Source organism: Toxotes jaculatrix, chromosome 21 (genome assembly GCF_017976425.1).
Source record: "Toxotes jaculatrix isolate fToxJac2 chromosome 21, fToxJac2.pri, whole genome shotgun sequence".
Classification (NCBI taxonomy): Eukaryota; Metazoa; Chordata; class Actinopteri; family Toxotidae; genus Toxotes; species Toxotes jaculatrix.
The window spans coordinates 6,738,665-6,752,316 of NC_054414.1; the positions used below are offsets into that span (position 1 = coordinate 6,738,665).

The following is a 13,652-nucleotide window of genomic DNA, read 5'->3' on the forward strand; positions in this document are numbered from 1 at the left end:
AATCTTGAGACATTTTAATACTTCAGAGTTTTTTTTATAGCATACTAATATTGAGATACCGTAACTCAATCCTGCATCAGTTCCTGTGTAGACTTTAGCCGAGCACTGCAGCTCACTGTTCGTAGTTGTCCTACAGACAGTGTCCTGTGTGACTGGGTTATAAAGCGGCTGGTAAAAGAGACATCTTTAAAATCATGAAGTCATTTTCCATGTTGCTGCTGATATTTAAGATAAAGACGTGTCCGCAGAAAATTTCTGTAATGTTTTAGCATTTTCACTGCTGAAGCAGAGGGGACAGCTTAGAGGTCATACTCAGTACAGTGCCATGAAACACCCCACACCTCTGTAGACATCACGCACATACACATACACACACTAAAATCTACCAGGTCTACCCACTAACACATCTATCGCACAGTTCCTCACCCATTCCCGCCTCTCTTTGGAACAAAGAAACATGACTCCCTCATTCTCTAAGCCACTCATTTGGTGTGGTATCTCTCCCTCCCTCTTCCTCCTCCTCCTCCTCCTCATCCTTCGCTGCTTCTTCCTCCTGCATCTCCGTCGGCTTCATTCAGCATGAAGGACAGAGGGGAAAACACAAAAGAAAAGCAAAAAAAACAAACAAGACAGAAAACGACAAAAAAAATGAACACGCTGATGAGTGTCAGTGAGTGGACAGTGAGAAGCTGAGAGGTAAATATAGAGACAGATATATATCTATATATCCATATGAAAGAGACAGGAGATAGACTGATAAGAGAGAGAGAGGCAGAAAGACAAAGTGAGAGATCGATAACAGCAGGAAAGAGAGGGAGCGATGTGAATGATGGAGTGAATGTGTTTGTGAATGACATTTTGAGGCGAGTGGCATTTGAAGCTTTGAGTGGAGAGCGAAGGATCAAAGCACACTCACATTCGCTTCAATGAGAGGAGATACCCCCTCCTTCTCACTCACTCACTCACACACACACACACACACACACACACACACACCACAACAAAACAGAATGCACACATTCAAAAAGAGGAGAGGACCACACTCGGACACACAGCCTAGCAGCTTGATCCTGTAGCAAGTCTTTGAACAGACATTTGCATGTATGTGTGTGTGTGTGTGTGTGTGTGTGCTTTCCTTTACCTTAGTTTTGTGGCTCTGCTCTGTACCAAGTCCAGATCCAGGTGTGTGAAGCTCCTTGGACACGACGCACAGAAACTCAGCCTGGTCTTCTGTTCCGTAGCTGTACGACGAGCCGATGTTGACCATCTAGGACGGACGGAAGAGAGACACAGATACAGAAAGATATACAGAGGAGAGAGGGACAGAGACAGAGAGACAGAGTGAGTGTCACGAAGAACCAGAGATCACAGCAGAGACAACAGAGACCGCGAGAGACGAAGGAAGAGACTGAGAGAGCTCAAGTCCCACACTAAAGCCAGGAAGGATTTGCGCTCATGCATGGTGGGGGGTGGAGGTGGGGTCAACAATAGACTCAACAAGAAAAAAACAAAACAACTGTGGGTCAGCTTCTGCAGGAAATTGTGTGCAAATCATAGCTGTGCAGCATGCAGTGGAGCTTAGTGCCAAAGCAGCGGGCGAGGGGGGGATGGGGTCTAAATATCATTTCTAGGCTACAGTGTGGATACACTGACCTATTAACTCCAGGAGATGGAAGTGTCACTACCAGAGTGAACATTAATGAATTAAAGTCTGTATTTAAAGTCTTTAAAAGATAACATTAACACTGAAAGACTTCTATTCGGTGATTGAAAAGATCAATATAGTTGTGTAGTGTAGTTTGTATGTTGCTCTATTCTAACAGACTGTAGACACGAGAGGATAAATACTGATCTGCAGCTCCAAATCTTGATCATTTGTGTAAAAATATTAAATGTAACAGTTGTTATCGATCTGCCAATTATTTTCTGGTGCGGCAAATAACAATTTTCATTACTGATTAAACTGCTGATTATTTTCTTGATTAGTCAACTAATCATTTAGTCTGTAAAATGTGCCATAATAGCATCCACACTTTCTGACTAATCAGTGTCGGTTGCTGACTTTGTGAACACTCCACTTGTGTAATTAAAGGTTTCTAAATCCTATAATTTATAGTAGATTTAATTAATTAAATATAGTGGAAACTGGATGCCTAAATAAACCTGATAAATAAACAATAAACTCTCCAATTTAGTTTTAATAATCTAACAGCAACAGACATTTTTATCCAGAACACTGCATCTATGTATTCAGAAGAACAGCGAACCTTTAAGATTTATTGAGACTGTCTGTAATTAGAGTTCATGTGGACTCACTAGATTATAGAGCTACTTAAGGTAAACAAATCCAGATCTAGGTAATGGGCAAAATCTATTTTAGTCTGGAAGTCCTAAACACATTTTGGAAGTGCAGATAGCAGGGCTCAGGTCAGGGCCAAGGGGTCAGGCCAAGGATCAAGATTGAAGGGTCAGCAGCAGCGTGAGTCCAACCCACAGTCCAGAGCAGTCCGGTGCGGGGCTTTCTGCAGGCGCGCACGCTGACCTGCTCAAACTTCCAGCCGTCCGACATCGTGGAGACCATCTGGGTCAGCTCCTCCTCCTGACACTGCAACACCCGGTAGACATGTTTGGGGGGAACCTGCTGGGGAAAGAGAGAAGAGGAGGGGTGAGGACACAGGGGATGGATGAAAAGGAGAGTACAGTCATTTTCAGAGAGAGAAGTAAAAGAAAAAAAAGATTTGATACTAGGTAGCATTGAATTGAATAAACATTATGTGTACCAGTGATCCTAGGTCACCTCTTGCAAATATACTTAACATGACAACATGCAACGAGACATTAAGGCGGTGAAAAGCAAAAAAAAAGAAACATTATGTGGTTGTGGGCTACTTACAAAACCAGCACTTCTATTTTGATACTATTGCACAATATTTAACCCCAGGCGAGTGATAGTAAGTCCAGTAGAGTACAGAAGAGCGCAGGGAAAGTGGGTGTATGTTTGAGAGGGCAGAGGGATTATGTAAGAGTGAGTGCAACCACCCTGAGAAAAGAGAACAAAGGAGAGAGAAGCCTGATGTACAGCAGGGGTCTCTTTGGAGAAGCAGAGAAGGGTGAAATCACTGACAAAGAAAATGAGTGAAAGGCATTACACTTACACTTAATATGTTTGTGCGTCTGTTTGTTTTGGGTGCAGACAGTGAAGTATGGCAGTGCTTACAGTTGTGTTACACTGTACTTCTTAAAGGTGATACGAAAATGATTTACTCTGTTAGTTTAGTTTCATTAAAGTAAAAGCACTTGGACAGCTTCTGTGTATACCTGCGTGGCTTTGGAGTCCCTCTCCACGATCCTCTCCTTGATCAGTTTGATCAGTGGCGTGATGTTGTAAAACTCAGCCTCCTCCAAGACACCTTGTGACAAAAGAAACACACAACTCAGCTGCTGTGCGTATACTGCAGTGCGGTGGTTAAAAGAAATACGACAGACTCGTGCACCAGGGACCATCTGAGTAAAGTCAAAGTATGTGAGACCTTCTTCAGCCAGCTCCTTGTTGTAGACCAGTTTGCCGTGCCGCAAGTAGTTGAGGATGGGACCGAAGTAGGTGGGGTCTCTGTCAATCACATAGGCCCCCGTCTCATCCTGTTACAGGGGAGGAATCAGAGAGACAGACAGAAGAAAATACTGTCCATTAAAGCGTTATGTCTTTAACTGCACGTGTTTAGATTACAGCAGTAAGCCTCTCTTCTTCTGTTTTTACTTATGAACCATGGAATGTTTTTAATTGACCTGCTATTCTCAGTTATATATGTTGTAATTCGTCACAGTACTTAAGATAATTTGTGATGTATTGTTTACATTATTTTTTAATGCCTGTAAACAGGTATTCGTCAAGTATGAATTTGGTTACGTTTATTTTACTTCCTCATGCAAAGGACTCCTTTTGTAATATGCTGACTATTTTTAGACACGGACGCTCACTAGCTGGAAAACAACATCCTGGTTAGCTATTTTCATCTTAAGCATGCAGCACTGGCTGCACAGACCAGATGTACGTAAGCAAGATGCCCTGTAGATGAGTTTGTCTTCAAAATAAAAGTCCCCCCGTAGAGTGGGGGTTCTGTTGGTGTTAGAATGATGGGGTTTTATTGGTTTTGAGGAGAAAACATATTTATAACTTTAAAATTACAGTATTAAACAAAGACATGGTGCGTCCAAAGACTTGAGGAGCAGCTTTTTAGCCCAATGTTCTGCATTTTCCTAATCTTACATTAAACCCTGCTGCTTCCTGCTGCAAATGAAAAGCTGCCGTTTGCTTTCCCCTCGACAGCTTCCTGCCACAACAGTTTTCTGTGGCTGGACACAGAAGTTACTGGTTGCTGGCACTCCAGAGCGTTTGTTGGTGACTTATGTTACGACACATATGTCGACAGCCGGTTTCTCTCCAGCCTCCAGGCTACTTCTACAAAGCCTGCCCAGCTGTTTGTGTCATGACTACTACTCCACCAACATCCTCCCCCCTGATTCTCCTCGTGATGATGGCTTGAAGCACAGCCCCCTTTTAGAGCTGGGTTCAGAAAAGAACCACTGCTGGAGAAATGCATACAAAAACACGCAGGCCTTCAGGAGATTAAAGCACACGGTTATAGAGAGGAGAAAAAAAGGAGGAATTGTGTGAAAGAGGAACATCAGTAGCATCTACTGATTATGTGTCATTAACACATGGTTCAGGGGGTTGCAGAGAGAGAAGCACACAGGGCAGGCAGGCAGGTGGTGTGTTATATCTTATGGACAAACACAGCACAGAACTGGAAGAGAAAAAGATATACACAGAGTCAAAGAGCAAAGAGAAGATGTTGAGCTTGATAGAGAGAACCTGCTCCCTTCACATGACTGAATCTTTTTGTGGCTGTTTGCTGAAGCGGCAACAAACAACCGTAGCCCCCAGCAGCATCTTGTACAGATGCATGTTAGCGCTTTTATTAACGCGTCCTAACTCATTCACACGCATAGTACCGCTCACCCTCAACTGTAACTGTTGTGACCTTCTGTTACTTGACTAAAAGACTTAATCCACAAAAAAACACTTCTACATTGTAAAAATACGTTTAAAAATATGACTCATGTATCTGTTGTGCCTGGCACTGCTGCAGGTTGCAGTTGCTCAGGGTTTACTGCTGCTTTCACATAATAAAGGGGCTTAACTTGACTCTCAGGTTGTTTATGCAAATCCCAGCTTGTTTATTTGGAACTGCAATATTAGCAGCTCCTATCTTAAATGATGTTTTGCTAAATAAGGAGCTAGTTTAGCATCATCAGATATCTTCATGCCTGCACTAACCCTTCCCTAGAACTAGAATTTGAGAATTACTTTACACACAAATTTAGAAATGGATTCAGGAATATGTGCATATATATGGTGCAACTCCTGGAGGCACTGACTGTGTTTGCCAGTAAAGCATCATCCTCTACACCCAGCTCTACAACCCATCGTCTCCTGTGTGTCAGATTAGTAAGAGAAGTAATCCCAAAAGAAATATGCAGTCAGAAACACGGGAGTCAGGAGGATGGGAGTGTTGTGTGCTAGCAGCAGGACGAGAGAAGGATAGATGGCGTGTTGTCAGCCCAATTTATACGGGGGAGAATCACTTCGTCCCTGACACTCATCTCTTCAGCTCTGGCCAATCTTTGCTGGTGTAGCGTGACAGGAGCGTCTGATGAGGCGTTCCCAGTGCCAAGACATGAGATGAATGTAATGAATGAGGACACCTGCAAACACAGCCGGACTGGTTCAGACTGTAAAGCGCTTTGAGGGATGGATGAGAGGAGAAAAAGACAAAAAGGCAAGACAGAGGACATCCAGGGAGAGACCCGGACCCTGACAGAGGACAAAAGATAAGGGGAAGACAAATAGATCAGGAGAAACAGAATGATAAATAACCCTCTGTTAGAAATTAAGGGCAGATGCATATACCAAACACAAAGATGCATAGAGGGACAGTGCCATAGAGACAGAGTGCGTATGTATGTGTGTACACAACAAAAAGAGACACAAAGAGAGGACAGAGAGAGACAGGACGGAGGGATGGGATATGAAGACCAAGATTCAGCTCGTAAAGACACAGCACTGTGTGTGTGCACTGAAAATCACAGTGATTAGAAAGTGGAAGGGCTGTGACTGCAGCACAGAGCATAGACACACACACACACACACACATTCTCACTCAGCTGCAGTGGAGGACAGACCGACGCCTCATCGACGTGACTTGACTTGACAGTGTGGGCATGACAACGCTGAGGAACAGCTTCCTGAGTGTGTCAGAGCCATGATACCTCTCTCTCTCTCTCTCTCTCACACACACACACACACACACACACACACACACACACACACACACAGAATTAGTAGTTATTCATTGTGACAGACCCATTTGCAGCTGCAGGACACTGACGTTAAAATAATCTGTTAGGCTTAATCACTAATGCTGTATCTGCAACACTCCTGGTTCTCCACTCTTCTTCTTCTTCTTGTCTTTTATGCTCTAGAGACTAATCAATAACACAACATAATAATGTAATAATAACATAAATCCCAGGAAGCCTGGCTGTATGACAACTGTCGAGAGGACAGGGAAACTAACTGGTGAGTTAATGGTTTACAGAAAATTTGTTCAGGAAAATTAGATGTGTAGACTCCACAACATCTCCCTGCAGAGGTAACTACATCGTACGGCCTACCACCGATAGCCAAACAAAAGCCCTGTTCACTTCTCAAAACACACACACACACGTTTCTGTATATACAGCTTTTAATTTCTGCAGCTTCATCTGGAAACAATTTACCAAGAGACACTAGGGCAGTCGTTCAGTTTTCTGGTTGATTCAACATGGCACCTACTCGTCAATCTTATCTAATCAATAACTGTCAATCAATCCAGGCTTGTCTTCTCCTGCGTACTGTAAAGTTCTGACAAGGTCACCTTGCCTAAGTATATTTATCGAGGATTTGGGTTAATATTTATAAAATCTGAAGCCATGTTTTCCGAAAGGTGGGACGTTATAGTCCATTACTTTATTCTAGCCTTTTTGTGCAGCACTAGAAACAGCATCCCAGCATCTGCCACGTGTTCTTTAACATTACAACTTTCAAATTCAGCACACAGTTGCTTTGCATCTGGGTTAATGAACTAATTCATCAGACAGAGTTGAAGGTTTGGACTATCTGATGACTCTTGTTTTGGCTTCTTCGTTGGCTTTGTTCAGTAATTCCTGCTTTATTTTGAAATCATGTTACACTTGTTTTGGTTCTGGCGTTTTGTTCAGTATTTCTTGTTTTAGTCTGGAATCCTGCTTCTTGTGCACCCTTCCTAGTTTTGTTAGTACTTCCTGTTTTATTTTGAAGCCCCGTGTCTTGTGTTTTTGTTGTTAGTCTATTTCCTAACTTTGCCTTACTTCCTGCCCTGTTGATTGTGTGCCCCGCCCTAATGTGTATCACCTGTGGCCTGTGTCTCTTTGTCAGTTTGTCTTCTGGGTTGCTGAGCTTGTCCCCAAACTTTGTACCTGGTTGCTTTCCTGTTCCTGGAACTTCTGTGGATTCATCTCTGTGAGTATTGTGAAGGAAGTATGCTGCACACTGAGTTTTTTTTCCCTGGCTCTTGGACTTTATAACCACTGACTTTAACCACTATCACCATTCTTAAGGCTGCCTGGTGAGTGTGCACTGGGGTCCTTCCCTTGTGTTCCTTGTGGCCACAGCAGCAGTTACAGCATATTTGGCCTGTCTGTGTCATTCAGAGCTAAAGGGGGCAGTAGTTGTGAGAAAACTCTGGACGAGTGTGATTTCTAATTAGGGATCAGCCAAATTTATCATTCCCAGCATCACAGATGGTCTGGCTGAACCACCGACTTCTCAGTGTCCATGACATCAAGCAGCTCCACACTGATAAACACATTTCATTTTATGGGCCTCCTTGCTGAGTGGATTAAACAGCCGTGTGGATTATCAAAAAAAAAAAAAAGAAAAAAAGAAAAAATGGACCTCCCCACAAAAATGTTCTTGGACATTGCTTTAGCAAAACTTTTTAGCAGTTCTTAGAAAGATGTATAATTATCCAGTGTTTATTTACATAGGTTTAATGTCTTGAAAGTGTAAATTTATAAGGGTAATTTCCAGCTAACATGTTTAAAGGCATATAAAGTGTATTATTCTCCCTTGCCCCAAAAGAGTCACCTGAAAGTTACGTGATGGTAACAAATAGACAAGTCCACACAACTCCATTTATTTAAATATAAACATTGGCCCTTGGATCTTCTCAATATTCCTGGTCCCTGCCCACAGCTCGTATTACACATAGCAAAGATAAGGTGATCAAGCAAGTCCAGGCGTATTGGTGGAATTCATGCATTTAAAAAATTGTGCAGGCAGTCTGAGTCACAACACCTGGCCATTCAAAACACACCTGCACAATCCCCAATATATTTAATACGAATCAAACCTCTGATGGTCACAAATCTGTGATAATACGATTATGTGGTTATTGTCCACAACCAGCCGCCCTGTTACACCTGTTCAGCTAACATCATCTGGGTATCAAAGCCGAGTCTTAGCTACATAATGTAATTGGCTTGGGACGGCGTGGGGTCAGCTTGGGTAGCATTAACAGCAGAGTTTGGTTTGGGGGGGGGGGGGGGGGGGGGGGGGGGCAGGGCAGCTGAGGTGCCAGTAATCTCATTAAAACAGTCATACACAGCCAGACAGTCTGTGTGTGTGTGTGTGTGTGTGTGTGTGTGTGTGTGTGTGTGTGTTGGGTTTAAAAACAGCCCAGAACTCTGAGCAGAGACACGCTAACGCCAGCGGATTAGAGTGGGAGTGGTGGGGGTGCTCCAGCTTCTCTCCTGAGTGAAAGAAGAAAACACACAGGCTGAACTGCTCCACTGTGTGATTCAGCTTCACACTGCTCTGTTTATTAAACAGCCACAGCAATGGCTGCTTCCAGGCTGGAGGTGGTCTTTGTTTCAGGTGAGGTGGCCCGACCCTGCTATGAAACACTGATCTGCAGAGTTTGGGAAGAGGACACCACACTGATCTGCAGAGTTTTGTTCTTGGACGGTGGTTGTTGTGGTTGTGCAGCTAGTATCTGTAGTGCTGTGATGTCTACAGTCAGCTGATATAATGATATGGCCGCCCTTTAGCACGCAGCCCGTGTTGGCTGGTCTGTAATACTAACTTTAATGTGTTTACAAGATAAATAAAGTTGCTAAATTCATGAATGACAGCCCCCCCCCCCCCGAGTTAACTGTGCCCCCAATCAGTTGTATCATTCATGCTTGTGTGCACCCCCAGCTGTTCAGATCAGTGGGTATCACTGAATCAAAGAAACATGGTTTGTATTCATCATGAGGCTTCAGAAGGTAAAACCAGCTGAATAAAAGCATTTTTTTTTCTTGTTACTTATGCCACAATTAATCAGCGGCATACTTAATATCTAACTAAATTACATTTTTCCTTTGGCTTACAGACGTGCAGCTCTGCAAACATCTGATGGCCTCAGCAGCGTAAATATCTTTGCTCAGTAAAGTCCTTAATCTTTACGCGACCCGTTTCTTTCTTGACTTTGAAAATCTCTTTGTATAATACGAAGGAATTTGTATTTGTGTCTGTGGTGAGGGAGCATTAATAACTAACGTCGTGACATAACTACACACAGGCACACATTATAGAGAGACAACAGCCAACCTCAGACCAGCCAATACATGATACATATCTCTGGGATCAACTGGTCTCCCCCTCGTAGGGAAATACTTAGATCTTAAAAGCCTGTCCAAGGTGAACCATCTACTGAGGTACAAATACTGAATACTGACTCAAATAGCTGCGTGAGGTGCCTGACAAAATCCAGCTCTAAAATGTAAGTCTCTGTCTGTGTCTTTGTGAGCTTCGAGTTTGTGAGCAGAAAGAGAAAGTGCAGATGAGAGAAGGACAAACATGCGACAAGCGTTCAGAGTGAGTCAGCTGCTGAGGGGCGAGGATGAGGGGACGGCGATGACGGGGACGGAAAGAGCCGGCGACGACAAAGTGAAAGAGATGTAGGTGTGTGTTTGAGACAGAGAGATTCAGTGTGTGTGTGACTGTGTGTCTTCAGGCAGTGCAGAGGGAGCTACTGTTCAGGTCGCGGCTGAAGGTCACATGGGAATATTCTTTCCACAAGAGCCTAGCGGTGCAGCAGGGGAACAGTCATCCCTGTTGCCGAGCAAAAACCTCCCCGCTCCAATTTTGGTGGTTGTTTCTGGTTTTGTCGCTTCAGCTGAGGTTGATTTTTTTTTTTTTTCTTTTCTGGAGACCATGAGCATGTGACGCTGTGTGAATCCTTACAAGACCAGTATGGGTTGTACTGCTGCAAGCAAGACTGTTGTACAGCAACAATGGATTTTTATATGATTTTTGAAAAAAAAAAAAAAAACCCAAAAAACACGACAAAGTATTGTAATTTGTCTGGGATACAATTTATTGAATTGGCCAAAAACAGATTTGGTTATTTTGTCCATGAGCTGTTCCTCAACTGTTTTTCTGGGACTATAACTAACAATATTTTTCAATATTCATCAATCACTTCATCAGTTCATTAATATAGAAGAGTAAGAAAATCAGAACTTATTCACACCTGAGAAGCTAAAACCAATGTTCTGCCACCAAAAAAAAAAAAGTCATCAGTATCAGTGTCTCTGGAGTGTCCTGGTGACCCCAGGGGTTTAAAACGCTCACCATGTAATTGCAGCATCACTGGTTCCAGGTTGTTCAGGGCACTTTATTAAACATCGGTACCCTCTCTCTCTTCTCTCATTTCCTGTCTGCTGCACTCTACTGAGCTATCTAATAAAGGCATACTGTACAGTGGCCAAAACACTACACCTTGACTGATGCTGTGGCATAAAATTACTCCAACCATGACCAGACATTTTGTCTGTATTATCCGCTGGCTAATGTTCTTACAGTTATTAGAAGCTGACATTTTGGAGATGAGAGGCTTTCACCTGACAGCAACTAAATGTCAACTTATAGCAGAGTCCAGGCTGCAAGGAAGACCTGTCCCCTTCTCCCTCTGTCACACACATACATATCAAAGGCGGCAGCATAATCGAAATCTGCATCATTTATGAGTCTTGCCAGCCCTTACAGTGTGCTCACTCTGCATGTGACTGGGAGACACATAATAAATGTCTCTCTCTCTCTCTCTCTCTCTCTCCCCATAAGATGCCAGCTGTACAGCAGCTACTGACTGTGCAGCTCCCCCGCAGAAGAGGAGGCACGTGTTCATCCATCTGACTCAAGCTACGTTCACACCACAAAACGATGCTGAAACACACACACACACACACTCAAAGGAGAAAAGGAGAATGAGAGAGCTTCCCACTGCACACACATCAGCTGGTCATTAGACAACACCACGCCTGGAGTTGCAGCCACGCATTAGCAGAGCAGGATAGAGTTGTAGTAACAGGTTTTGGGAATGGTGTACTTTACAGATAACACAGTAATACACTGCAGTTAGTTCCTGAAAGGCTACAATGATACCACAGCAGATCAACAACATCATAGTGCACAGATTGGGGACCATAATTTCACTATTCAGCTTCTATTAGATATATTGACTATATATCTCCTAGATCAAAAAGGGCTTTACTGCATGCCAAGACCTGCACACATCTTACAGACAAACCCTTTAGCCAGTTTAGGGCAAATCCAACTTTAGTATAATTGTAGAAAAACCCCATGGAAATAAATCATGGTGAGATATTTTAGAGAAATAAAAACAAATGTGTATTACACTGCTGCATCTGTGAGGGGTATAAAAGTATTATAGCAGATGGAAAACACAAACCAGAGTCCTGGTCCCTGACCACTGAGGACCTCAGACTAACTATGGGCTGCTGCAGGAATGTTATAAATATGTTATTGTTGTGTCTCATCAGTTTTGTCGCCATGTAAATCTGACAGAAAGGTCAGTTTTCCACGCCCTGGAGGTCAGACCAATATCAGCCATGTTTAAAAGATGTGTTATTAAAAGGAATATTAAATGTCGGTTATTTTAGATATAAACAAATATATAACAAATAAAAATACTTTACAAAGGAAAAGGGAATGTTTAAGCAGTAGGACTTTATTACTAACTACCACATAAACATGTGAAGCCTCTGTAAAAAACTAAATAGTAATTGTTGTGAAGTAACGTCCACCGGGGATTAAAGTGTCCAGGCTGGACTCACCGTGTCTGAGTGCAGGTCCTGCTGCTGGCACAGCCGGTACAGGAACGAAGTTTGCTCTTTGAGCAGGGTTTGCCGCGTCGTGAGGAAAACCGTGCCGCCGACGTTAAGCCGGACCCACTTCCCGTTGTTCCCCCCGGTGGGATTGATGACCGAGCCGTTACCGATGCTCTGCGACGCCGTCCCGCCGGGTTCCGTCGTGCTGGCGGTGGCGGAGGTCGCGCTCTCTCCCGCATCGCTGTCTTTATTGTTGTTGTTATTGTTGTTGTTATTGTTGCTGTTGTGGTGGTGGCAGCCGTGGTGCGTCGACAACGCAGCGACGTCCGCCGGCTCCCGCTGATCGTCCGCTGTCGTTGCCATTTGGAAGAAAAGAGCCGCTGCACACGACGTGAAGACGAGCGAGGGCGACCGTCTGTGTCCGCGGTTGACTCGGCTTTTTCTCTCCGTTACCAGCCGAGCACGCTCCGCCCCGGACCCGCACAAACTCAAAGATCCCGTCAAGTTACCGGAAATGACACATAGTACATCCGAGATTTACCTTCAAAATAAAATCTGTACACCCACACAGCTGCAGAAGTCTGGCCATGAAATCCACACTTGCATGGGGTATGAAGATGTGCAGTTTTATCTTAACTGTATTAATCTTATAGGGGCCGTCGGCCCTTGGCAAATGAACTGTTGGCCCATATTCACTCTGCATATCTCCCACTGTCTAGGCGTTTTAATGTGCATCAGGTTACACAGTTATTACATGCACCATGTGTGCAAGAAAAACTGAAACGATGAAGCCTTTAAAAAAAATACAAGGACCTTCTCACAAAATTTAAAGGTTTAAATCCATACCATACAGGATGAGAGATCATCAAATCAAAAAGTAGCATGCAGCGAACATCTGTGAAGTGCTAGTTAAACATATATTTCAGGAGAAATGGAGGAGAACCTGATTTGTCATACCAGTTAAATGTGTAAAACTTTAAAAAAAAAAAGTTTTTTTAATTCTTCTGTTTTAAAAATTTGGAGCTTTCGAGGTGAGCTGCTCTTCAAATGAGTAAAAACTAAACGTTTTATTTTGAAAGTAATGTTACCCCATTTCTGGTTTGGGTCTTGTTCTCTTTGGTGAACTTGACAAAAAACAAAAACTGGGTCTTGTAGTTTTTGTGAAACTATTCTGAATGACATAATTATTTCAAGAGAAAACGCACCTTTCTTAAATATAGTTTGTTTTTTATTGTACGAAGATTTTACTATCGTTAATATTTACATAAAGTCAGTTAGATGATTTTGTTCCACACAGAGCAAACCTGAGTAAACGTTGCATAGAACTTTAAAACAAAACAATAAAACAAATAAATTAATATCTTAATACATAAATTAAAAAAAATTAATAGTATTTC

The 13,652-nt window shown here is 43.0% G+C and overlaps 1 protein-coding gene across 5 annotated transcripts in view; it reads right to left on the bottom strand.

Moving 5' to 3' along the window:
- kctd17 (potassium channel tetramerization domain containing 17) overlaps window positions 1-12,708 on the bottom strand; it is a 17,920-nt gene extending 5,212 nt beyond the window's left edge. For 2 of the 5 annotated variants that reach the window (XR_005896596.1, XM_041066722.1), the window contains exons 1-6: window positions 12,262-12,708; window positions 3,531-3,639; window positions 3,319-3,410; window positions 2,495-2,641; window positions 1,142-1,267; window positions 427-568 (exon numbers count right to left, since the gene is read on the bottom strand). Coding sequence is in view for 4 of the 5 variants with exons in the window: in XM_041066722.1 (XP_040922656.1) it covers window positions 467-568; window positions 1,142-1,267; window positions 2,495-2,641; window positions 3,319-3,410; window positions 3,531-3,639; window positions 12,262-12,618 (933 nt within the window). In the remaining variant the exon portion in view is untranslated. The remainder of the gene's footprint in view (window positions 1-426; window positions 569-1,141; window positions 1,268-2,494; window positions 2,642-3,318; window positions 3,411-3,530; window positions 3,640-12,261) is intronic. The other 3 variants (XM_041066725.1, XM_041066723.1, XM_041066724.1) reach the window with 3 other exon arrangements.
- Window positions 12,709-13,652: the final 944 nt, after the last annotated feature.